Source organism: Trachypithecus francoisi, unplaced genomic scaffold (genome assembly GCF_009764315.1).
Source record: "Trachypithecus francoisi isolate TF-2019V2 unplaced genomic scaffold, Tfra_2.0 Lachesis_group9, whole genome shotgun sequence".
NCBI classification, from domain to species: domain Eukaryota; kingdom Metazoa; phylum Chordata; class Mammalia; order Primates; family Cercopithecidae; genus Trachypithecus; species Trachypithecus francoisi.
The window spans coordinates 20,487,235-20,511,082 of NW_022681474.1; the positions used below are offsets into that span (position 1 = coordinate 20,487,235).

Consider the following 23,848-nt stretch of genomic DNA (forward strand, 5'->3'; position numbering starts at 1 on the left):
TTTTATGGTGCCTTTAAGTATGATTGAGACATTTTCCTTAAGTATGTGATAGAGAGAGCTAGTAATCCTGGCATCGGATGGCTTATGAGAAGAACATAAAACATTTCTAAATGTGTGATGTCTTTACTCCTTATAATCTGTAGTAAGAGATTAGGCTGAAGGAAATATTCTTTCATATTCCCAAATACATCAGCACACATCTTATTATTTAACATGATAATACAGGTTTTAGATTCTCTCTGATACTTTCTTCCCAATGCGATCTAAAAATATTGAATGATCTGGGAATCTACTTTCAGAAACTATTTCCTTTGAAGAAGGCGTCTCCAAACAAATGGTAATGGCAAGAGTGCTTCATTGGCTTTTAACTATTCTTCTTAAAAGCATAGGATTTCAGAACTGAAAGGAACCTTGAAAAGTAATAAAATTTTACTCTAACTTCCTCGTTTGACAATGAAGGACATTAAGGTTAAGTGGCAAAGGCCATTTGTGTTCAAATCTAATGAGCCACAGCGGGCAAGCTGTCATCTTAAAAACACTATCTAGATTACCGTGGGAAACTGCCTATTGTGTTTTGTGATTTAGACGTGTCACTTTTAAACTTTCAATGCTTAAAACCGTCATCTAACTGGAAACATTTTTCCGCATGCTTAGAAAAAGGCAGAAAACCGGGGAAGTGGGAGAATCAATTCAGTACATCTATTTACAGTAACAGTACATAAAATCACCTAGAGCCTAGTTTTACCATCTAATTGTTCATAGTGATGATACTTCTGGGGCTTCAAGTTCAGAAAATACTTAACTATTTTGAAAGTCTTTTCAGTGTCTCCTCAGTTTTCCTCTGAATTCAGTAAATAAAAGTATTACATCCCCTGAGAACTCTGACTGATAGTTTTCTGACAATGGCTTTTTATTTTCAATATTTCACACTTTAATTTTGATACACTTTAAAGAAGATGGTAACAAGTAAAATATATAGCCAGAGTTATCCACTAAAGTCGGATTGGTAATTCTAACTTAACTATTTTTACTTTCGTTAACTCATCACAAATAATTTCTTTGTGTTAAATTATAAACATAGGCCACATAATCAAAGGCCATATGCTTAGTATAAATTTTGTCCTGGCATCTAGAATAGGTTTTATGTCACCTGGGCAGACCCCTTATTGTAGAGCTAGGATGTTGAAAGTCTTACCTATGTGGTCTCAGCTGGTAAGGGTCAGGACTGAGAAGAAAATTAGGCCAAATCAGTCTCCAGATTAGCACTTGCAAAAATTGGTCAAGACAGATTAATCCTTTCAACTTTCTATTTTCCCCAAATTATTTTTTGAAAAATTACCTACTTTACTAATTGTCTACTTTAAATCTTTGGTAGTTCTAAGAATGATATACTGAAAACTGTATTCGGTGAGCCAAGGTTCTATGTAATAGCGAAATGCTTTTTTTCTGGCCTATCTGGAAGTTTCCATAACTCAACTATTGTGGGGAAACTTCGCCGTTTCAATTTTATTAACTTTTCTATGACCAAGAATAAAAAAAAAAAAAAGACTAGATTTCTATGGCCTAATTTGGTGAGATAAATCAAGCAAAATACTACTAACTTAGCTAATAATTTGGGAAAGCCCGGATCTACGGTTGTAAATGTGTCTTGCTTTTAGATGCATAGGGCAATTTCTCTCCCTTCCCAAATTATCAGGATGCTAAATGAACAATTCTTTATGAATTACATGTATTTTTTTTTTGTAGTTCTGATGGAAAACTGCATCTGCACAGTAATAAAAGCATTATCCTACAAAACACTTTATGGCATAGTAAACAGAAAAATAATTGTTCAGAATATTCAAGAAGATATTATTAAAGTAGGCTTCTGTCCTTTTCCAAAAATATGAAGGTTGTTATATGAACACAGTCATGGACCTATTTCCATGAGCTTACATATCCCTAGGTTATAGGAATAATAATAATATGATCTAGGCTACCCATACTGTAAACTAAGATTTAAATTATAAAGATAGTAGGTTTAAATTGCTTCAGAATTCAGATGAATGGTCTTATTATTATAGGGCTGACCTTGAAGCAGCTATAATATTTAAAATAATTAAACTAGGAACGGAAAGGAATTTCCTCAATATGATAAGAAGCATTCATTAAAACTCATGGCTAACAGCATACTCAGTAGTGAAAGACTGAAAGGTTTTCCATTAAGATCAGAAAAAAGACAAAGATGCCCACTCTCGCCACTTCTATTCAACATTATATTTGAGTCTAAGCCAGAGCAGTTTGGCAAGAAAAAGAAATATGAAGCATCCAAATCAGGAAGGAAGAGGAAAATTATCTGCCAATAACATGATCATATATATATATATATAAACTCCTAAAGAATCTGTAAACTAATGGGGCTAATAAACAAATTCAGCATAGTTGCAGGATACGATGTAAACATACAAGAATCAGTTGTATTTTTATACTCTAGCAGTAAGTACTCTGAAAATGATACTGAGGAAAAAAAACATGTACAGTAGAATATTATAAAAGTAAATACTTAAGAATAAATTTAACCACAGAAGTATATAATACTTGAACAATGAAAAATACCAAATATTGCTAAATGAAATTAAAGAAGACCTAAATAAATGGAAAGATATCCGATGTTCATGGATTGAAACAATGTCATTAAGATGTCACTGTTTCCTAAAGCCATCTACAAATTAGATGCAATCCCTATCAAGATCTCAACAGCTTTTTTTCAGAAATGGAAAACCTGACCCTAAAATTCATATGGAATTGGAAGGGAGCCCAAATAGCCAAAACAACATTGAAAAAGAACAAAGTTAAAGAAGTCACACTTTCCAATGTATCAAAATGGAGTTTCTGTTTGGAGTGATGAACATGTTTCGGAACCAGGCAGAGGTGGTGGTTGTATAACACTGAAGGTACTGAGTGCCTCTGAATTGTATACTTTAAAATGCACACTTTAAAATTTTATGTTATGTAAATTTTACATCAATAAACAAGTTAAAGTATCAAGTTATTTGCTAGCCTAAAATAAAAAAGAGAGGTTCACAAATATGTCGTTAAATACTGTAGGAATTGCTGGATAATTTTTGTTCTAAATATGTCTTTGCGATTTGGAAAATGGTGAACATTTGTTCCCATATCCTCTTATTAAGACGAAAACCTTAGGCCAATAGCCTAAACTCATGCAGTAAAAAGTGCTAGAACTGCAGCAACTAAAAGTAAAAACATAACAGAAAAATTAAGACTGTTACCCTGACAGCTTGAGTGGCATTTTATTGTAGATCTGCTTGCCAATGAATATGGTGGGAACAGCTAAAAATAGACATGAGGAAGGAATCATAACAAATGCTAGGGATACATCTGTAATACGATTGTAGTTGAATTATAAAAATAAGCTCCTTTCACGGTTGACCCTAGTATGTATTGCTTTCCTATTGAAATAGGGGTTAAAGTTTTTAATTTTATAAGAATTTTGCTGGTTATTAACTGAATGTTTGGAGACAAAAATGTGTCTTTTCTGAGTCTCAGGTTCCTTCATTGTAAGGTGGTAATAACTCCAAGCTTATGAGGAAGATAGCATGAGATTATTTATATACAGTTGACTGCATAACACAGAGTAAACAATTGTTAAACAGTTCTCCTATTTAAAGAAAAAAATCTCTATCATAAAGTCATCTCAGTGAGGTTTTTGTTTAATAATTTTGGCATGTTTTAGGGTTTTGAAAGGTAGGGGTAAGAGAACATATCTGAAAAATGGGTCTTCCTAAAGAAGAGTACCATGGGGCTTTGAAGATAGACATGAGTCTTTTTCCATGCTTTAAGGAATAGGCTAATGCCTGTACTCCATATAAAATTCTTTATACAGTTAAAGATGATCATAAAGGGCCGTCTCTAAATCACCCCATTCCTATTACTGTTTCTCATAGATACAGTTTTCTAATTACTAATTATCTAAGATACATGACTAAAAATTGGGAATGCAAAGTATTTTCTCTGTACTTACCTCATTTGCAGCTTTATGTCGGAACTCAGTCTCCTGTTGTTTGAGAAAAAAAAAAAAAATGGGAAGACTCAGTTGTCTTCCAGGAGCACTGTGAGGATTGGTGGTTTTCCAATAGTTTGAAACTGAGGTTTATAAAGAGATTAAAGACCTACTACAAACTGATCATTCTGAAATTACCGTGTTAAAGTTAATGAAGTTAGAGTCCATCTTTTAAAATTAGGTGGGTAAATAGCTGACAATTATTACAATTGAGATCATGGATTCCAAAGGAATGTAAAGATGCTCATTTTAAATGCCTGTAATTGTGAATGTTTTGAGTTCAATCTTGTTTTTGTTTGTTTGTTTTTCTGAGACAGAGTCTCGCTCTGTCACCCAGAATGGACCGCAGTGGCGCGATCTCAGCTCACTGCAAGCTCCGCCTCCCGGGTTCACGTCATTCTCCTGCCTCAGCCTCCCAAGTAGCTGGGACTACAGGCGCCCGCCACCGCGCCCGGCTAATTTTTTTGTATTTTTAGTAGAGACGAGGTTTCACCGTGTTAGCCAGGACGGTCTCCATCTCCTGACCTTGTGATCCGCCCGCCTCGGCCTCCCAAAGTGCTGGGATTACAGGCGTGAGCCATGGCGCCCGGTCTTGAGTTAATTTTTTACATGTTATACATGCAGTTTCAAATTATTAATTTGACAGCAATTTAAATTACTTAAAAATAGAGTTGGTAAGAGAAACTAAGACTACAGGCTATTTTGCAGGTATTGAATTTTCACGCAATAATAACTACTTATCTTTTTTTCTCAGATAATAAATACAGTATCTGTCTATGGCGCTTTTCACCCATAAAAATGATGTACTTGGTCAGGTGCAGTGGCTCACACCTGTAATCCCAGCACTTTGGGAGGCCGAGGTGGGCGGGTCACCTGAGGTCAGGAGTACGAGACAAGCCTGCCAGCATGGTGAAACCCTGTCTGTACTGAAAATAGAAAAGAAGAAAACAAAAAAATTAGCCGGGCGTGATGACACACGACTGTAATCCTAGCTACTCGGAAGGCTGAGGAAGAGAATCGCTTGAATCCGGGAGGCCGAGGTTGCAGTGAGCCGAGATCGCGCCACTGCACTCCATCTTGGATGAAAGAATGAGACTCTGTCTCACACACACACACACACACACACACACACACACACAATGTGCTCATTGCCTTCTAGGATCTTTGCGGAAAGATAGCACCACAGTCTTAAAACACTGAATATAGTAATCAAAACAGTGTGGTACAGGCATACAGACAGACATTTAGACCCGTGAAACAGAATAGGGTGCCCAGAAATAAAACTTTGAATATATGGTCAAATGATTTTTGACAGGGAAACCAAGACTTAAATGTAAGACCTAGAACTATAAAACTGTTTAAAAGCGCAGGGGAAAAACCTCGTGACATTGGATTGGTAATAGGCAGCAAAAGAAAAAATATACAAATTGGTCTTCATCAAAATTGAAAACTTTTGTGCATCAAAGGACAGTATAATGCTTTTGTGGTCAAAGGACATTTTTCACTTTGTTGAATGAAAAGTTAACCCACGGAATGGAAGGAATATTTGCAAATCAAATATCTGATAAGGATTATTATTCAGAATATATTAAAAACTTCTAGCTGGGCTCAGTGGCTCACACCTGTAATCCCAACACTTTGGGAGCCAAGGCGGGCGGATCACGAGGTCAGGAGATTGAGACCATCCTGGCCAATATGGTGAAATCCTGTCTCTACTAAAATTTCAAAAATTAGCTGAGTGTGGTGGCCTGCGCCTGTAATCCCAGCTATGCAGGAGGCTGAGGCAGGAGAATCTCTTGAACCCGGTAGGCAGGGGTTGCAGTGAGCTGAGGTCGTGCCACTGCACTCTAGCCTGGCAACAGAGTGACACTCTGTCTCAAAAACAAAACAAACAAAAACAAACCCCTGCAACTCACAACATAAAAACAAATAATGCAGTTTAAAAATGAGCAAAGGACTTGACAGTTCTCCAAAGAGGATATACAAATAAATGTATATGCCATATTTTGTTCATCCATTCATCCACTGATGGATATATGCGTTGTTTCCACATTTTGTCTATTGTGAATAATGTGCTATGAACATCGGTATGTGAATATATCTTAGGGTTCTAGCTTTTTAAATAAATTTTGTGTGTATATCTAGAAGTGGAGTTGCTGGATCATAGAGTAATTCTCTCTGAATTATTAGACAGACTGTCATATGCTTTTCCATAGTGGCTGCACCATTTTACATTCCCATCAGCAGTGCACAGGGTCTCAGTTTTTCCATATCCTCACCAGTGCTTGTTGTATTCTGTTATTTTGATAACAGTCACCCCAATGGGTATGAAGTGGTATCTGATTGTGGTTTCATTTGCATTTCCCTAATGATGAGTCTTACAGAGTTTTTCTTTTCTTTCCTTTCCTTTCCTTTTCTTTTCTTTTGTTTCTTTTCTTTTCTTTTCTTTTCTTTTCTTTTCTTTTCTTTTCTTTCTGACAGATTCTCTGTCACCCATACTGGAGTGTAGTAGCACAATCTTGGCTCACTTTGCCTCCTGGGTTCAAGCGATTCTCCTGCCTCAACCACCCAAGTAGCTGGGATTACAGGCATGCGTCACCACACCTGGCTAATTTTTGTATTTGTAGTACAGATGAGGTTTCAGCATGGGGCTGCTCTTGAACTCCTGACCTCAAGTGATCCGTCTTCCTCAGCCTCCCAAAGTGCTGGGATTACAGGTGTGAGCCACCACGTCCGGACTAGAGCTTCTTTTTATGTGCAGTCTAAACAAGGTAGACAAAACTTAACAATAGTTCTAGTATACCACTGTGGTGGTAATCTACTTAAAAGATCTTCCTCAATTTGATAATATGACACACTAGCAATGTGAAAATTGACTACTAAATTTATGGTCTTAAAAGAGAACCCGAAGAAAAGACGGCTGGCTGTGCTTCCTGGGATGTTTTGTTTATTTCTGGCTGGGGAGGCAAAGAATGATCCAGGGGACAGTGGAGGGACGAGAGAGATACTGAAGCAGCAGTGAGCAGGTGGTGAAAGACAAGTTAACAAAGAGGCACCTGTGTTTGGGAGGACAATAGAATTTTATCTTGGAACTTTTTCATCTTTACATCACCATATCCTAAGTCCAAACAATTTATTCCCCGTAGGGCTATGAGAGTTTGAATGTGTTGTTTACAAAGTGTGAGTGGGCTACATATTGTCCTTCTCCCCTGTTTATAGCACGGTACTCTAGAGATTAGGTCATATATTATGTACAGAAAAGCAGGCAAATAATTAAAATCAAATATTGACTTCATTTATATTTTGGTAACAGATTAAGAAGACAGAAATGCTCTCTAGTTCATTCTAAATAACTATGTTTGCATATGTTTACTTTAGTTTAATGAATTGTTAGCGTGGTCCTAGGTATCAAGGAGTGTAAAAATGAAAGAAGCTCCCTGCTGAGCCAGTATAGTGCTGAAGACAGACAAACGGTCATTTTTACTTAACATGGGAAATGCAAAATAAAAATAAAAATGGTAAGGGAAGGCTTTCATCCCACATTAGGGTGGTGAGGGTAAGCTTCTGGGACAGAAGTTGGAGTTAGCCTAGTGACAGGACAGGCGACAGAGTAACCAAACATGAAGTAACTGCCCATCCATGAGAAGAATTTCAAAGGTACAACTTTCTTTATCCAGAAGCATTAGCCATTTATGGCCTGTGTAATTTACTATGTGTGTGCTAGTTAATTTCTTGATTCTGAAGATACTAACCAATTAGCTTGTTATTTGAAATAGCTGCACATGGTGACTGTGGAAATTTAGTAACATTGAGTGACTGGTTTTATGCTTTAAATGAGTTGCTTAATTTTACTAAATTACTAAATGTTACCAAATTTGTATACATAGAAGTAATGTGTGAAACGTGATATGTATTCTTTACATTTGTAATTAGATTGCAAATAAGAGAATTGCAAAGTTTTAATTAAAAATCTTAATATTAAACTTCAAAATAGTAGGTAACACTTTGGTTTTATTTATAATTTTACTTAAAACAGTTCATATTCATTAGTTACAACTTATATTGACATTTACATTTTAATAGAAAATGTTTCAATTTTAGAAGAAAAATATCTGGTTTAAAATCATATGCAAAATAATTTTTGTATCTTAATATTTACCTTATTTTTCTTTTCTAATGAAACATTTAAATTTTATACATTCTATTTTTTATTCCTTTTGATTAAGTGTTGGCAAACTATAGCTCACAAGTTAAATGGTTTAAAAATCAATGGTCTAAATTTATACTTTAAGTGCCTAGAAGAAAGCAACTTAAACCCAAAGTATGTAGGCTAATGGTAACAATAAAGATAGGAGTGGACATTAATAAATTAGAAATGGCCAGGTAATATAGAAAATAATATAATATAAATAAAAGTTAAAAACAACAAAAACACCTAGACACATTATAGTTAAACTGCCAAAAACCTCAGATAAAGAAGAAGCTTCACTTATAGAGGAACAAAAATAAGAATTATAGCAGATATCATGTGAAAACCTACACAAGCCACAGCAATATCCCCCCCCCTTTTTGTTTTTTGTTTTGTTTTGAAACGGAGTCTCGCTGTGTCGCCCAGGCTGGAGTGCAGTGGCCGGATCTCAGCTCACTGAAAGCTCTGCCTCCAGGGTTCACGCCATTCTCCTGCCTCAGTCTCCCGAGTAGCTGGGACTTCAGGTGCCTGCCACCTCACCCGGATAATTTTTTTGTATTTTTAGGAGAGACGGGGTCTCACCGTGTTAGCCAGGATGGTCTCGATCTCCTGACCTCGTGATCCACCCGCCTCGGCCTCCCAAGGTGCTGGGATTACAGGCGTGAGCCGCCGCCCCCAGCCAGCAATATCTTTAAGGTACTAAAAGGAAAACAAAACAAAAACACCGTCATTGCAGAGTTCTATAACCAGAGAAGATATATATTTTAAAAAGAAGGTGAAATAAATATTTTTTCAAACAAAAGCTGAGAGAATTCATTTCTAGCAGATGTGTACTATAAGAAATGCTAAAGCAAATTCTTTAGGCAGAAGGAATATGATACTAGCTGGAAATTTGGGTGTACACACCAAAATAAAAGAATATGATACTAGACATGGTAAAAATGGTAAATATAAAGTATTTTTAAAATGTTCAATATCATTGAAGCATCAATGGCTCAAGCAAAACATGTAATAAAGCATTGGCAGGTTTATAACATACGCAGAAACAAAACACAGAATAACACAATGGAAGGAACATTTGGAGGTAGACTATTTTTTAATTTTATTTTACTTTAAGTTCTGGGATCCATGTGCTGAACATGCAGGTTTGTTACATAGGTATACATGTGTCGTGGTGGTTTGCTGCACCGGTTAACCCGTCATCTAGGTTTTAAACCCCACATGCATTAAGTAATTGTCCTAATGCTCTCCCTCCCCTTACCCCTATCCCCCAACAGGCCCCGGTGTGTGATGTTCCCCTCTCTGTGTCCATGTGTTCTCACTGTTCAGCTCCCACTTATGAGTGGGAACATGCAGTGTTTGGTTTTCTGCACATGCACACGTATGTTTATTGTAGCACTGTTTAAAATGGCAAAAACTTGGAACCAACCCAGATGCCTATCAATGATAGACTGGATAAAGAAAATGTGGCACATATACATCATGGAATACTATGCAGCCATAAAAAAGAATGAGTTCATGTCCTTTGCAGGCACATGGATGAAGCTGGAAACCACCATCCTTGGCAGATACTATTTAAAGGTTCTTATGCAATTGGAGAAGAAGTATATTATTTGAATGTAGACTGTAATAAGTTAAAAATATATATGGTAAACCCTAAAGCCACCACTAAAAATGTTTATGTAAAGTGTACCTAATGAGCCAGTCATGGAGATTTTTAAAAATAGTTCTGAAATGTACTCATTACTACAAAGGAGTACAGGAAAACAAGGAAAAAAGACCAAGAATGGGTGAGAATATGGAAAACAAATAGTATAATATTATGTTTAAATCAAATTATATCAATAATTATGTTAAATGTAAATGTATTTAACAATCCCCTTAAAACTCACTTTGTCAGATTAGATAATAAGGCTAATACAACTATATGCTGTCTACAAGAAACCCATTATAAACATAAACATATAGCATGGAAGTAAAAAGATAGAAAAATATACCATGGAAGTAGTAATCAAAAGAAACCTAAAATGGCTTTGTTAAAATCAGAGTAGACTTTAGAACTAGGAATATTACCAGAAATAAAGACAGACACTACATAATCATTAAGGGGTCAATTCATGGCAAAGCTATAATAATCTTTATAAGAGAGATTCAAAATACATGAAGCAAAAATGAGAAAACTGAAAGGTAAAATACAAATCCAGAATTTCACTTGGAGACTTCAATATTCCTTTCTTACTGATAGAACAAATAGATCAAAAACAACAACAAAAATCTATAAGGATATAGAAACGTAGAAAAACACTCTAAGCAACATAATGTAATTTCCGTTTGTCTGACATTCCATCTGACAACGTTTCAGCTAAACAGTTTTCATAACAAGGAAGTATGAGCAACTAGGAATATCAACTGCAGAGAGCTGACTACTTTGAATACGTAAATTCAAATGTGTTTCTTAATAAAGTGGGTTTCATTGGTGTTCATACCTATGACACGAACACACATGTGGGTATGGGTGTGAGTATGGTATCTTCCGTAAGAAAAAATTAAGATGGCTTCATAAGAAAAGGCATGGGGGGTCAGAGACAATGTCCGTGAATGGAACATTCCTATGAAAAGATAGATTGGATCCATAGGAGAGCAAAAGATATGAAAAGTTGTATATTTTTCATAATCAATGCCTACCCACCCATCTTTCCACCTTCCTACTGTACTTTCAAGCTGTACTGAATTCCTTCCCTTCCATCTTTGAATTTTCTTTTAGGCCAGAACATTTTTCCTTATCTTTAAAATTTCTCCCATAGTGGCCGGGCACAGTGCTCACGCCTGTAATCCCAGCACTTTGGGAGGCCGAGGCGGGTGGATCACGAGGTCAGGAGATCGAGACCATCCTGGCTAACACGGTGAGACCCCCGTCTCTACTAAAAGTACAAAAAATTATCCGAGCGTGGTGGCGGGCACCTGTAGTCCCAGCTATTTGGGAGGCTGAGGCAGGAGAATGGCGTGAACCCGGGCGGTGGAGCTTGCAGTGAGCCAGACCATGCCACTGGACTCCAGCCTGGGCGATAGAGCGAGGCTCCGTCTCGGAAAAGAAAAAAAAAAAAAATTTCTCCCATAGTATTTTGCGCTCATATTCATCATACTTTATCTGTGTCCTCTCTGATCTGTGCTCTATATAATACAGGAGCCACACCTTGTTCAGTAGTCTTGTCCCTATTACCTGGGTCATAGCAGGCACACACACATACAGGATGTCATAAATTAATAACATTTCTGCTATTCATAGCTATTTGTGAGATGAGCCCTACTTCTAGTAAGTACATTGCTGTAGTCATCACAGCATGCATGCAAAAGAACTATGTAAATCTGTTTCTCCAACCATCAACCCAGTCTTAACCTGAGTGGCAGGGTTCTTTGAGGTCTACCAGACAGACGGCTGTGGTGCACGGAAAAGGAGTCTGAGAGTTGGTGTTTAAAAGACGTGGGGTTAAGTCCCTCCTCTGCTACCTTTAGCTATTCAGGTTCAGTTAAGTCAGTTCTTGCTAACTGTTCAAAGTCCACTCTCCTTTCTTCCTAAGGCATACAATTAGACTGTGTTTCTCAGCCTGTCTTGCAGGTTTAGTTGGGTGACAGAGTTCTAGCCAATAAAATATAAGTGGAAAAGATGTATAACACTTCCAAGTTTGGACAATAGAAACTTGCATGCACTACCATCTACCATCACCTAAGGCACTAAAGTCCTTTTTCCTCCTTGCAAGTAACCCCGGTGGGAATAACTTGGTGACACTGGAAGTTGCATTGTGAAGATGGTAGCTAGTTACTCAAGCCTTGGTTCCTAAATGTCAGCATGATGCAGAGCTATTTCTTTTTTTCTTTTCCTTTTTTTTTTTTTTTTTGAGACGAAGTCTCGCTCTGCTCGCTCTGTCGCCCAGGCTGGAGTGCAGTGGTGCGATCTCGGCTCACTGCAACCTCCCCCTCCTGGGTTCACGCCATTTTCCTGCCTCAGCCTCCCGAGTAGCTACAGGTGCCCGCCACCACGCACGGCTAATTTTTTGTATTTATTATTACTATTATTTTTATTATTTTATTTTAGTGGAGACGGGATTTCACCATGTTAGCCAGGATGGTCTCCATCTCCTGACCTCGTGATCTGCCCGCCTTCCAAAGTGCTGGGATTACAGGCCCGAGCCACCGTGCCCAGCCGATGCAGAGCTATTTCTAATGGGGAACTCCTACTCCAGCATACATTTCTTTTAAACCCATTGAATATTCAGACTGTTTATTATAGCAGTTTGACTTGCCCTAATTAACATGGAGGAATAGTAATATATACCTCACAGGCAAAGATAATGCGTTTAAGTTCTTAATAGGAAGCCTGGCACCTCATGTGTAAGCAAAAGTATCAGTTGTTATAACAAGGTTTAGATGAGAAATAAATCAGACAGATCACAAATGAATGTGCTTTATAAACTAAAAAGTGCTATATACTATTGAATATTCCAGAGTGCTCTCCTGGGTAGTTTTAGGAACTCAAGGAATCCCATTTTTGTGAAGTCTTTTCTCTGGAAGTGGAATTAAACGTTCTGTGAACACTTGCACATTTCAGTTTTAAACTTTTCCATCCATACAGATACATTCAATCCCCTTATAATGGATTTGCTTGCATCTTTATATGCTTTTAAATAACAATCTGTAATTCAGGGCATTCACTTTACAGTGTAGGTTTACAAAAAGCAAACATGTAACTTCATGGAATACATCGTGCTAAGTCAGGCCAGTGGCCAATACAGATATATAGCCTTATGAAAATGCTATTAATAGTGGCGGAAATCCAGGGCTTTCGGCAAGGTGAAAAATGATTTACTGAGTAAAATGAGAAATCATACATGTGTATCTGTCCTAAAAAGCTTGCTCTTTTAGGTGTTAAACACAGTCACAAATCTGCAAGCAGGAGAGGAAGAATAAAGCCCTCGTAATTACTGTTTTCTTCCACTTACAGAAAAAATAATCTTCCAAAACGTCTGGCTTCCTTAGCGAGTGTTTCTTACCAGCCCCTGTTCCTATTTCAGAGCATTAGTAATTCTCAGAATATGCCTGTCCATTACAACAACTAATAAACACAAGGAAGCTAACATACAGCTTGAAGAAATTAGTCATCTGCATTTGAATGCCTCGATGGCACTTGCTGGAGTCTCTTGCATCTGCTAAACTTTTAACATTAAAAGAATTAGGCTTTACTTACCAAATTTTTGCTTTCGTCTGTGGCTTTTAAATATTGTGTAAGTCAAAGTATCTTAAAAAGATCAACCATGATCGAAGGCATCCATACATTTTCCAAGTCTTTTTGTTCTATTTATTCTGATTTTGCTCCCTTTTGCAGGAGTAACATTTTGTTACTTTGTATTTGAAATCTTTTACAAGCCAGACAAGAGTCTCAATGGGTACATTGTATTGGATTAGTGTTCAATACATGCTAATTAAACTAGTCTGGGTTACAAAGGAAGAATTAGTATAACGTTCTCATGGGAGTCAGGATTAGGTAAATGTTGTCATTGTATGTTAAAACCAGCAAAGTTGTATGCTATGTTTTAAGAGGTAAGAAGTCATTCAACATTCATTCATTCATTTAGACAACAAATGTTTTCACGTTCTAACTAAGTGCTAGACACCATGCTGGGTGGTGCTGGGGTACTAAGATGAAAAAGACGCCATCACTGCCCTCAAGGAACCCTGTCTAGTGGTAGGGAGAAACATAAAAAACAGGGAGTTCATATTATAAATTATATGAAATGAATATATTGTATTACATTTGAACATTTAATTCAAACTTAACTTGCCCTCTGGTTATAAGCATTATTAAAATTATTTTCAAGGTTTTGATTTTTCTGCGGTCTCTTTAAACATCTGATGAAAGATGAAATTCTACTTTCCAAATGGTCCTAATTGAAAGCGAATGCACAAATAAGCATGCTATAAGAAATTGGACAGATATCATGAGAAAACACTCAGTTTCACCAAGCCTGGTTTTTTGTTTTGTTTTGTTTAAAAAAAAAATGTTCCTTCTTTTGTTTTCTCCCTCCATCCTTCCTTCGTTTATTAATTGGCTTTTAAGTGCTAACTAGCAAGACTGTAAGCCCCATGGAGCTGGTGACCTGGTCTTTGTTGGCTGTGCTCATTGAGTGGCACAAAATAGATTCATACTTTATTGAATGAATGTTGAAAGAACTCAGATGGCAACTTGCCAGATTCTGAATGCGTCCTAGAATATAAGTGTGGTTCCTGTCCACACAGAGTTTGCAGTCTGAAATGGATTTAATGTTATCCCTAAGAATTAAACTCATGCTCAAGAAGACTACGGGGTTTGATTAAATGAGTAGGCCTAAAAGAGTGATACTATCAACAGATCATGGGGCAAAAGTAGACTATAAGTCAAATACTTTCAATACAATTTCTTTTCCATTTTCACACACACATACACATAGGCATACATATAAAAGCACGGCTGATTGTTGCTGTTCAAAATGTTCCCTATTTAGAAACTAATACAAACCAATACTTAAGTGCTTCTATTTAACATTCAGCAAAATTTAAATAAAAGTGGTATTTTAATTTTTTAATTTTATTTTTCCATAAGTTATTGGGGTACAGGTGGTATTTGGTTACATGAGTAAGTTCTTTAGTGGAGATTTGTGAGAACCTGGTACACCCATCAACCTAGCAGTATACATTGCACCATATTTGTTGTCTTTTATCCCGTGCCCCCCTCCCATTCTTCCCCCCAAGTCTCCAAAGTCCATTGTATCATTCTTATGCCTTTGCATCCTCACAACTTAGCTCCCACATGTCAGTGAAAACGTATGATGTTTGGTTTTCTATTCCTAAGTTACTTCACTTAGAATAATAGTCTCTAAAAAAAAAAAAAAAAAAAAAAAAAGAATAATAGTCTCTATTCTCATCCAGGTCATTGCAAATGCTGTTAATTTATTTCTTTTCATAGTTGAGTAGTATCTCATCATCATATATATCAGAGTTTCTTTATCAACTCGTTGGTTGATAAGCATTTGTGTTGGTTCCACGATTTTGCTACTATGAATTGTGCTGCTGTAAACATGCATGTGCAAATATCTTTTTTGAATAATGACTTCTTTTCCTCTGGGTAGATACCCAGTAGTAGAATTGCTAGATCAAATGGTAGTTCTACTTTTAGTCCTTTAAGAAATCTCTACACTGTTTTCCACAGTGGCTGTACTAGTTTACATTCCCACCAGCAGTGCTGTTCCCTGACCACTGCATCCATGCCAACATCTCCTGTTTTTTGATTCTTTAATTATGGTCACTCTCACAGGGGTAAGGTGGTATCACATTGTGGTTTTGAGTTGCATTTCCCTGATCATTTTTGATGTTGAGCAATTTTTCATATGTTTGGTGGCCGTTTGTATATCTTCCTTTGAGAATTGTCTATTAGTGTCCATAGCCCATAAAAGCGGCATTTTTAATACCAAAGATTAGGAAAATCAATGACGCTTTATGCCTAAATCTTTAACTGTGTCAAGACCCATTCTTTAAGCCTGGCTCAAATCAGTGCTATGGTGGACATGATAGGTTTAAAATGTCTATGCTTATCTTTGAGGAGAACAAGTACTATATCTCATATAATTTAATATATCATAGTAAAATACAGAAGGCAGTTGAAGCCTGTTACAGTAAATTTTTGCATGTATATTTCAATATACCAAACTTGCATTTTGTTGTTACAAAATAACATATTAATAGACATCTGGAGCTGGACTGGCGCTGTGGCTCACGCCTGTAATCCCAGCATTTTGGGAGGCCAAGGTGGGTGGATCATGAGGTCAGGAGTTTGAGACCAGCCTGTGTAACATGGCAAAACCCTGTCTCTACTAAAAAATACAAAAATTAGGCTGGATGCAGTGGCTCATGCCTGTAATCCCAGCATGTTGGGAGGCAGAGGCGGGCAGATCACATGAGGTCAGGAGTTCGAGACCAGCCTGGGCAACATAGTGAAACTCTATTTCTACTAAAAATACAAAAAAATTAGCTGGGTGTGGTGGTGGGCACCTGCAATCCCAGCTACTCGGGAAGCTGAGGAGAATCGATTGAACCCAGGAGGTGAAGGTTGCAGTGAGGTAAGATCGTGCCACTGCACTCCAGCCTGGGTGACAAGAGCAAAATTCTGTCTCAAAAAAAAAAAAAAAAAAAAAAAAGGCTGGAAAACTCGTTACAGAAGTTTCCACTGTAGTAAAATGTGTTGAAATGAGATGCACTCAATCATGTAAAAATGTGCCTCCTTGGGACTATCTGAACGGAATGTTGTAAGTGAAACACCCTCACGGTAGTCACTACCCTGTTATCAAGAGTTCTGGATCTTAAGGAAGTGCTTGTTTTGTCAAAAATGTGACACTAAGAGTTTTCACCCCTGTAGAAAAACTTCAATCTTGGCTGGGCGTGGTGGCCCACACTTGTAATCCCAGCACATTGGGAGGCGGAGACCAGTGGATTATTTGAGATCAGGAGTTCAAGACTAGCGCGAGCAACATGGTGAAACCCCGTCTCTACTAAAAATACAAAAATTAGCTGGGCTTGGTGGCATGTGGCTGTAATCCCAGCTATTCGGGAGGCTGAGGCAAGAGAATCACTTGAACCCAAGAGGCGGAGGTTGTAGTGAGCCGAGATGGCGCCATTGCACTCCAGCCTGGGCGACAGAGTGAGATTCCGTCTAAAACAACAACAAACTTCAATTCTGTTTGGAAAGTAGTGCTAATTTAATTTGGCAAAGATGAAGACAGGAGTCATAAAGGAAAACATTCCGTCTCAGGTTGGGTAGATTCCCACCTAGTTGACTAGGCCAGTGGCAGGTTCAGGTGGGATCACCAGATGATCTTTATCAACGCCATTTCTTTTTCTGGATCCTTATTACTGACATTAGCAAGGCCTTTCAGCTGCCCAGGAGATGTTCTTTACAGACATTTGCTCTCCCGGGCTGCCAGCAGCCTTTACAAATTTAAAACTTTAAGTGTAGGAACCCAGTCTCTGTCGTCCTTCCCCTCCGAAGTTAACAGATCTGCTCTTAGGGTTCCTGAGAGGAGGTATGGGGCCATGGGAACAGGATCAAGGCCCCCACCTCACCCTCGGCCCGGCGAAGCGCCGGGCCTGGCTTCTGTGGCTTCGCAAACTTTTCAGCCTGTGTGCCACGGCGACGCGCAGCAGCTGAACCGGAGCCCACGCGGCGCGCGCCTCCCGCGAGGAACTTTTCGGCTTGTCACTCTCGCTTTCCGACGCGCCTCCCCCTGGCTCGCGCTCCCGGAGCTCCCTCCCCTCCTGGCGAGGACCTTTCCCGGCGCCCGCGGCTCCGATCCCCGCCGCGCTGCGCCCACTCTGCCCGGCCCCGGCTGCCCCGCGGAGGGCGCCCCTTTCCCCAGCACCGCAGCCGCGCCCCCGCGTCCCGCCTCCCGCGCTGCTCGCTTCGCCGGATGCCTCGGCCCCGTCCCGCGCACTGAGCGCCTGGCAGCGCGGCGCCGAGTCCCGGGGCGCTGCGGGGCGCTGCGCGGAGAACAGCCGGGCCTCAGCCCTGGGCGTCCCCCAGAGCCGATCGGAGCGCGGGGAGGCGGGGGCGAGGAGGAGGGGACCCGCCGCCGGAGCTGACTGCTTCGCTCCTAGCCGACTTTTCGCCAATGGTCCAAAGCGACATGTCCAAGTCGCCTCCCACAGCGGCGGCGGCGGTGGCGCAGGAGATCCAGATGGAACTGCTGGAGAACGTGGCTCCCGCGGGGGCGCTCGGAGCCGCCGCACAGGTAGCGAGAGCGCGGCGCTTTCTCCTTCCTTTGTGAGCCGCCGGGCAGGGCACCGACCTCGGGCTCTCCCGGCACCTCAGCTCCAGGGATCTCTAGCTTCGTACTTCCCCGCTGCCTGGGTATCGTCAGTCACCTCCTCCCCTCACCGCTTGCCCACCCTCTGCTCCTCTCCTGGCGCTGGGAACCCTGCCCCTTTGCGCCTTTTCTTGGCTCTGCCTCGGCTTCCATTTTTCTCTGCTTCCGAAAAGCCAGTGGGGAAGGGCGGGGGAGACCTGCCCGTCCTCCCAGACTTCTCCCGGGCTGCCCCAGCTGGCCCTCCTCGCCCTTTCCCGGGAGAGGCACATGGAGAGACATGAACCAGGCGAGTGGACTGGACCTGCTGAAGATCGTGAGTCCGGGTGGGCGGGAGGGGGCCCATCGCAGCGCTTTCTACGATGCCGACCCTCCTGGCCACGCTCGGAACCGGGATGGGCGTGGGTGTGAGGGTGATGGGGTGGAGGTGGGCGGGAGGGGAACGAATGTGGGGGCGCCCTGCAGGATTTCCCCCCAGAGCTGCCCGGACCACGCTGCGCACCTGGGGCTGACAGCTCTCCAGTCCCTCGGGCACTTGCCAAGGTTTGCCTGTCCCAGCTCGTGCCTTTCCCGTAAGAAGCGAGCGAGCTGGGGACAAGAAAGTTTTTATTTTTCCGTCTCCCCTGAAATGTTAGCCATTTCAGGGATCTCCAGGATCCCCTTTCTCTCCGATAAGTATTCGCGGTTTCTGGAAAAAGTCAGCTTCGCTGCAGGTTGTTGTGAAATTGGAGATGTCAGTTGTAGGCGCTGGGCAATGACAAGGTGGCTTTTTTTTTACGTAAGGCTTCAGCAGGTACAGTTTGGGTTACAGACACCTCCAGGTCTCAGCGATGAGGAGTCGCTCAACTTTTCTCCCAGCAGGGAAATGACTTCAGACTCCTAGCTGCGGGCTGGCTGTTGGCTGGCCAGTGATGGGAAGAGGTCATGGTTACATTTCAGGAAGCATTCTGGAGAAATGTCTCTTTGCTTAACGGTATTGGCTTGTTGATTTCAAGCCTATATTTGCCAGATTTTAATTTGTGGTATTATATACATAGTGTGTGTGTGTATACACTTATATATTAATACATAGACACACATACACACACTAGAGAGAGCATGTTAGAGTATCATTTGCTGTAGTCGTGGGGGCAGGAGTGTGACAACCTAATAAAGGTGGCAAATGTTTTCTTGCTGTTGTTTCCATAGGTGGAACCTGAGTGCTCTAGATATTTTGATATTATAATCATGGCAGTTCCAAGTGGCATAGTAGTCTAGCTTTATTGAACTTTCTTTTACCATTGGGAAATTAATGTGCTAACTTAAAATACATAATTCACTTTGATTCGAGAAGGGGAAGAATGTGGAAACCAAGGATTGTGTAATCAGAAATCTATGTCTTTTGTAGTGGTAAAACAGCTAGATTTGAGTCCGCTCTGGGCTGTTTGCTTCACAAGCCGCGTGGGGACATGTAATGAACCAGCTACATTCCCATCTGGCCTCTGCCAAAGGATCTGAATTTTAACCAATAGAGTTTGCATTTGTTCTAGACTCCTGATTTTTTATCTAGACGCTTGCCAGGTTAGATAGAATGAAAAATGTACCCGGAGACCTCGGTTATTCTAGGATGAAGGTCTTGAATACTATCAATATTCGAGTCCTCCATCAAAGGAAAGGACATTTAGACCCTCATTTGCCTTTGATCTTCCTTGAGGGATATTTTAGAAAAGTTTTTATTCTTATGATAAAAATAGAGTTCCTAAATTCCTGGAGATCAAAGTCAGGGCTGGCATTCAGCTAAGAGATACTAATTTACTTTGTGATTTATGTATAATGATTAAATGTAAGTCAACAAATTATTGTACAGCAGCAATGTGGAAATGATTCTGATGTGAAAAGACACAACTTCTGCCTTCAAAGAATTTACATTCCAGTAGCAGCAATTAGGATATATGTATAGGGGCGGTAAGAGAAGTTCGGACTAGTATACGGCTTCAAAGGAATAAAGATAATAAACATGCCATTTGGAGGAATCGGTAAGGACTTCATTGATGAGGTGGCATTTGCAAAAAGATTCGAAGGATGGGTCAGATTACACCAGATATTTTCGAGAGAGTTGGTAAGCAGTCGTACATAAAACAAAGCCCCAGAAGTAAGAAGTCTTACAGTATATATTTATCATTTCTAGTTTAAAAAGAGCATGATAAGGTCAAGATTGGGCACAGTTAGGCATAAAACTGACAAAGCAATTTGAGACTGCATCTTGGGGACTTGGAACCTTTAGTGTATTGAGTGACAGGGAACTGTGGAAGGAGTTCAAAACAGGACCCACTTAACAGCTCATTTGGGAATATTCACTTGGAAATGTTCTGTATGATAGTTTCAAATCTCAGGAGTCCAGAAGTGAAGTTACCAGGAGGCAGACAGATGTAACAGTTTGGGCCAGGGGTAATAAGGCCTAAGAGAAAAAGAGATGAAAAGATAATGGATATGACAGTTCTATGTATCAAACATTTCAAAGTTCAATTCACAGGAATTAGCAAGTGATTGCATAGATAAAGGAGAGAGAACAGAGAGGGCAGAATGGATTTTAAAAACAAGTTTAAGACATACAAATATTCAACTGCATCAACATTCATCTCCTTGCTTTCTCTGCCTTCCAAAAATGAAAGCAATTTGACTTGAATTGCGTTCATCTCACATCCATTATTTGAGGGAAACATTGCCTGTTTATTTTATATCTAATAAATCATGGCATCATAGGGTTATGTGAGGCTTGGCAAAGTCATCTCTTCCATCTCTCTGTTTGGGCAGAACAGACCAGCAGTAAAAACTGCCTGAGTATGGAGGCTGGCTCTAAAGCATCCTCCTTTTGTGTGGCACCGAGTAATTCTACTCAGAATTACTAGGCAGTTCTACCTAGAAATGGAGTTTCTATTTACAAATGGAACCTCTAAAGCAATCATTGGTTTTAGGAATCATTCTATTTCACCTCTGGATTATATTATTATATTTGTATGAAGAAAGCAGCAAATGTAGATTTGCAAACTCTGCCATTTTCCTTTTCTGTATCAATCAGTCTGCCTAGAGAGAGGGAGCACCCTGATACATTCTGGTCCATTTGCCCCAGTACATTGCCATAAACAAAATGATACATTTCTCAGAGCCCTGGTTTCTGTTTGTTTTGTTTTTGTTTTTGTTCTGTTTTGATTTTTGAGACAGAGTCTGACAGCTCTGTCACCCAGGCTGGGGTGCAGTGGTGCTATCTCAGCTCACTGCAACCTTCACCTCCCGGTTTCAAGCAATTTTCCTGCCTCAGGCTCCTGAGTAGCTAGGACTACAGGCGCCCGCCACCATGCCCAGCTAATTTTTTTGTATTTTTAGTAGAAATGGGGTTTCACCATGTTGGCTAGGTTTGTCTCAAACTCCTGACCTCAGGTGATCTGCCCGCCTTGGCCTCCCAAAGTGCTGGGGTTACAGGCGTGAGCCACCATACCCGGCTCAAAGTGGATACATTTCTTACATAAGAAATGAGTGGCAATCTAACTGTAAATTCTTGAAAGTTCCAATTTAAGAAAATTGCATTGCTTTTTAGGTAAACCGTTGAACAGTTTCAGTGTGAACTTGGACACAGTCTACCTCCAAAGTCCAGATGCTCACGGAGGACCCTTTCTCCAAGCTCCAAATCTGTGCTGTTCACTGTGGTAGCCACTAGCCACCTGTGGCTTTTGAGCCCTTGAAATGTGGCTAGTCTGAACTGATATGTGCTGTAAATGTGAAATTCACTCCAGCTATCAAAGCCTTAAGATGAAATAAAGAATGTAACACATCTTCATTAGTAAATTTTAAATTGATGACATGTTGCAATGACCATGTTTTGGAAGTGCTGGGTTAAATAAATGCATTGTTACAATTAATTTCACCTGTTACTATTTACCTTTTTAATGTGGCTGCTGGAACATTTCAATGATGCATTTGGCTCATATGATATTTCTATGGGGCAACATTAAACTGGTAATTCTCCGGGGAATTGAATAGCTCCTGCACGAAGGTTGGGTGAACAGGAAGCAGGTGACAGGGATTGATAGGTAACAGAAGAGGAAAAGGAGGAGTAACAAGAACAGTATCTCAGCACTCTAGGCCTCGGGGAGATTGTCAGTGGCACCTCCAGTCACACCTGAAACTGAACAGACAGTAACCAGTGGGCCTGTTTGTTTTGCTCCTAGCAACAGGTCCCAGCTGGTTCCACCCCAGCCGAGTCTGCCAGATGCTTTTCAAGCATGTGATGGCAACATCCTGAATGGCTGTAGCAAGGAGCTTTATCAAAAAAGAGTAGCAGCTGTTTTCTAGTGGCTCTCGAACTAAATCAACACTTTTTTCCTGAAATAGTCTTAGGTTCCATGTGCAAATGAGTTTTCTGCAGTCTCTAAAGTTGGTGGTCATAGTTCCCGTGCTTTATGTTTTGCTGAAATCTTCACTCCTAACCACCATCACTTTCCTCTTGATTGGTATTTTTTTTTCCTGATGTGGCATGGGAGAAATTTACAGACATGCCAATCAGAATTTCTGAGTATGTTTTAGAATTTGAAATATATCTGAGTGATCTGAGGTTTTGTTGTTCTTACAGTCTCATGCTCTTTTTCTTTTTGTCTCTCTTTTTATATGAAGACTCGGTTTACCTGTTGCTGTATTTAATTCCTTTGAATTATGTAGCCTTGGCCCGTTCAAGAGAAGCTAAACAAAATATGTTAACCCCATAGAGGATGGTGATCCTCTCCAATTGTGTAGCTTGTCTCTATCCTACACATAGTATAGGTCAAAAACCACATTAAAAACTAATTGTAACAATGCATTATTTCACAACTTAACAGAGAGAGAAAACTACTTATGACATCACTTAAAGGAACGGGGCCTGTCTTACTGATCTTTCCAAGCCTGGCAGGAGGTAGATTGTGAAGAAGGCATGTGTTGTTCCTGGCTTTCTGCCCTTCCTGCCTGTGCTCCTCCTTACTGGGCAGATAGATCTCTGCTTCCTGGCCTTCTTCCTCCCTCCTCCCTCCTCTACCTGCTAGACACCCACCCCCATCCCCAAGAACTCTATTTATGCAGGCTCCTTGTTCCTTTCTGCTTTTGTGTGAACTGAGCCATATAAAAGGCAACTCCTTTTTCTAGGAATGTCATTTAGCTACTTCTTGCCTAGTAAAGGATTTTACCCTTAGCTTATTCACACTAAGCTATTGGTAAATGAGGAGATTTGATACATGATTTCTCTATGGATAGTGTTGGCTTTGTTTGTTTTTGGTCATAAGATGAGGAAAGTCTGGAAATTCAAAGGGATAAACATCATTGAATATGAACTGAGAGAGATGGAGACTAATTTTTTTAAATTTAATTTAATTTAATTTAAGTTTTTGAGACAGTGTCTCACTCGGTAGCCCAGGCTGGAGTGCAGTAGTGCGATCTTGGCTCACTGCAACCTCCACCTTCCGTGTTGAAGCATTTGTCCTGCTTCAGCCTCCTGAGTAGCTGGGACTACAGGCACATGTCACCACGGCCAGCTAATTTTTTGTTTGTTTTTGTTTTTGAGACAGGGTCTCGCTCTGTCACTCAGGCTGGAGTGCAGTGGTGGTATCTTGGCTCACTGTAACCTCCACCTCCTGGGTTCAGGCGATTCTCCTGCCTCATCCTCCTGAGTAGCTGGTATTACAGGCACCAGTCACCACACCTGGCTAATTT

The 23,848-nt window shown here is 40.1% G+C and overlaps 1 protein-coding gene across 5 annotated transcripts in view; it reads left to right on the forward strand.

The window, feature by feature from the left end:
* Positions 1-17,578: 17,578 nt before the first annotated feature.
* Positions 17,579-23,848, forward strand: part of CACNB2 (calcium voltage-gated channel auxiliary subunit beta 2) — a 412,448-nt gene continuing 406,178 nt past the window's right edge. For 3 of the 5 annotated variants that reach the window (XM_033209427.1, XM_033209430.1, XM_033209435.1), the window contains exon 1: positions 17,579-18,061. In XM_033209427.1, coding sequence (XP_033065318.1) covers positions 17,942-18,061 — 120 coding nt within the window. In that variant the 5' untranslated portion in view covers positions 17,579-17,941. The other 2 variants (XM_033209429.1, XM_033209433.1) reach the window with 1 other exon arrangement.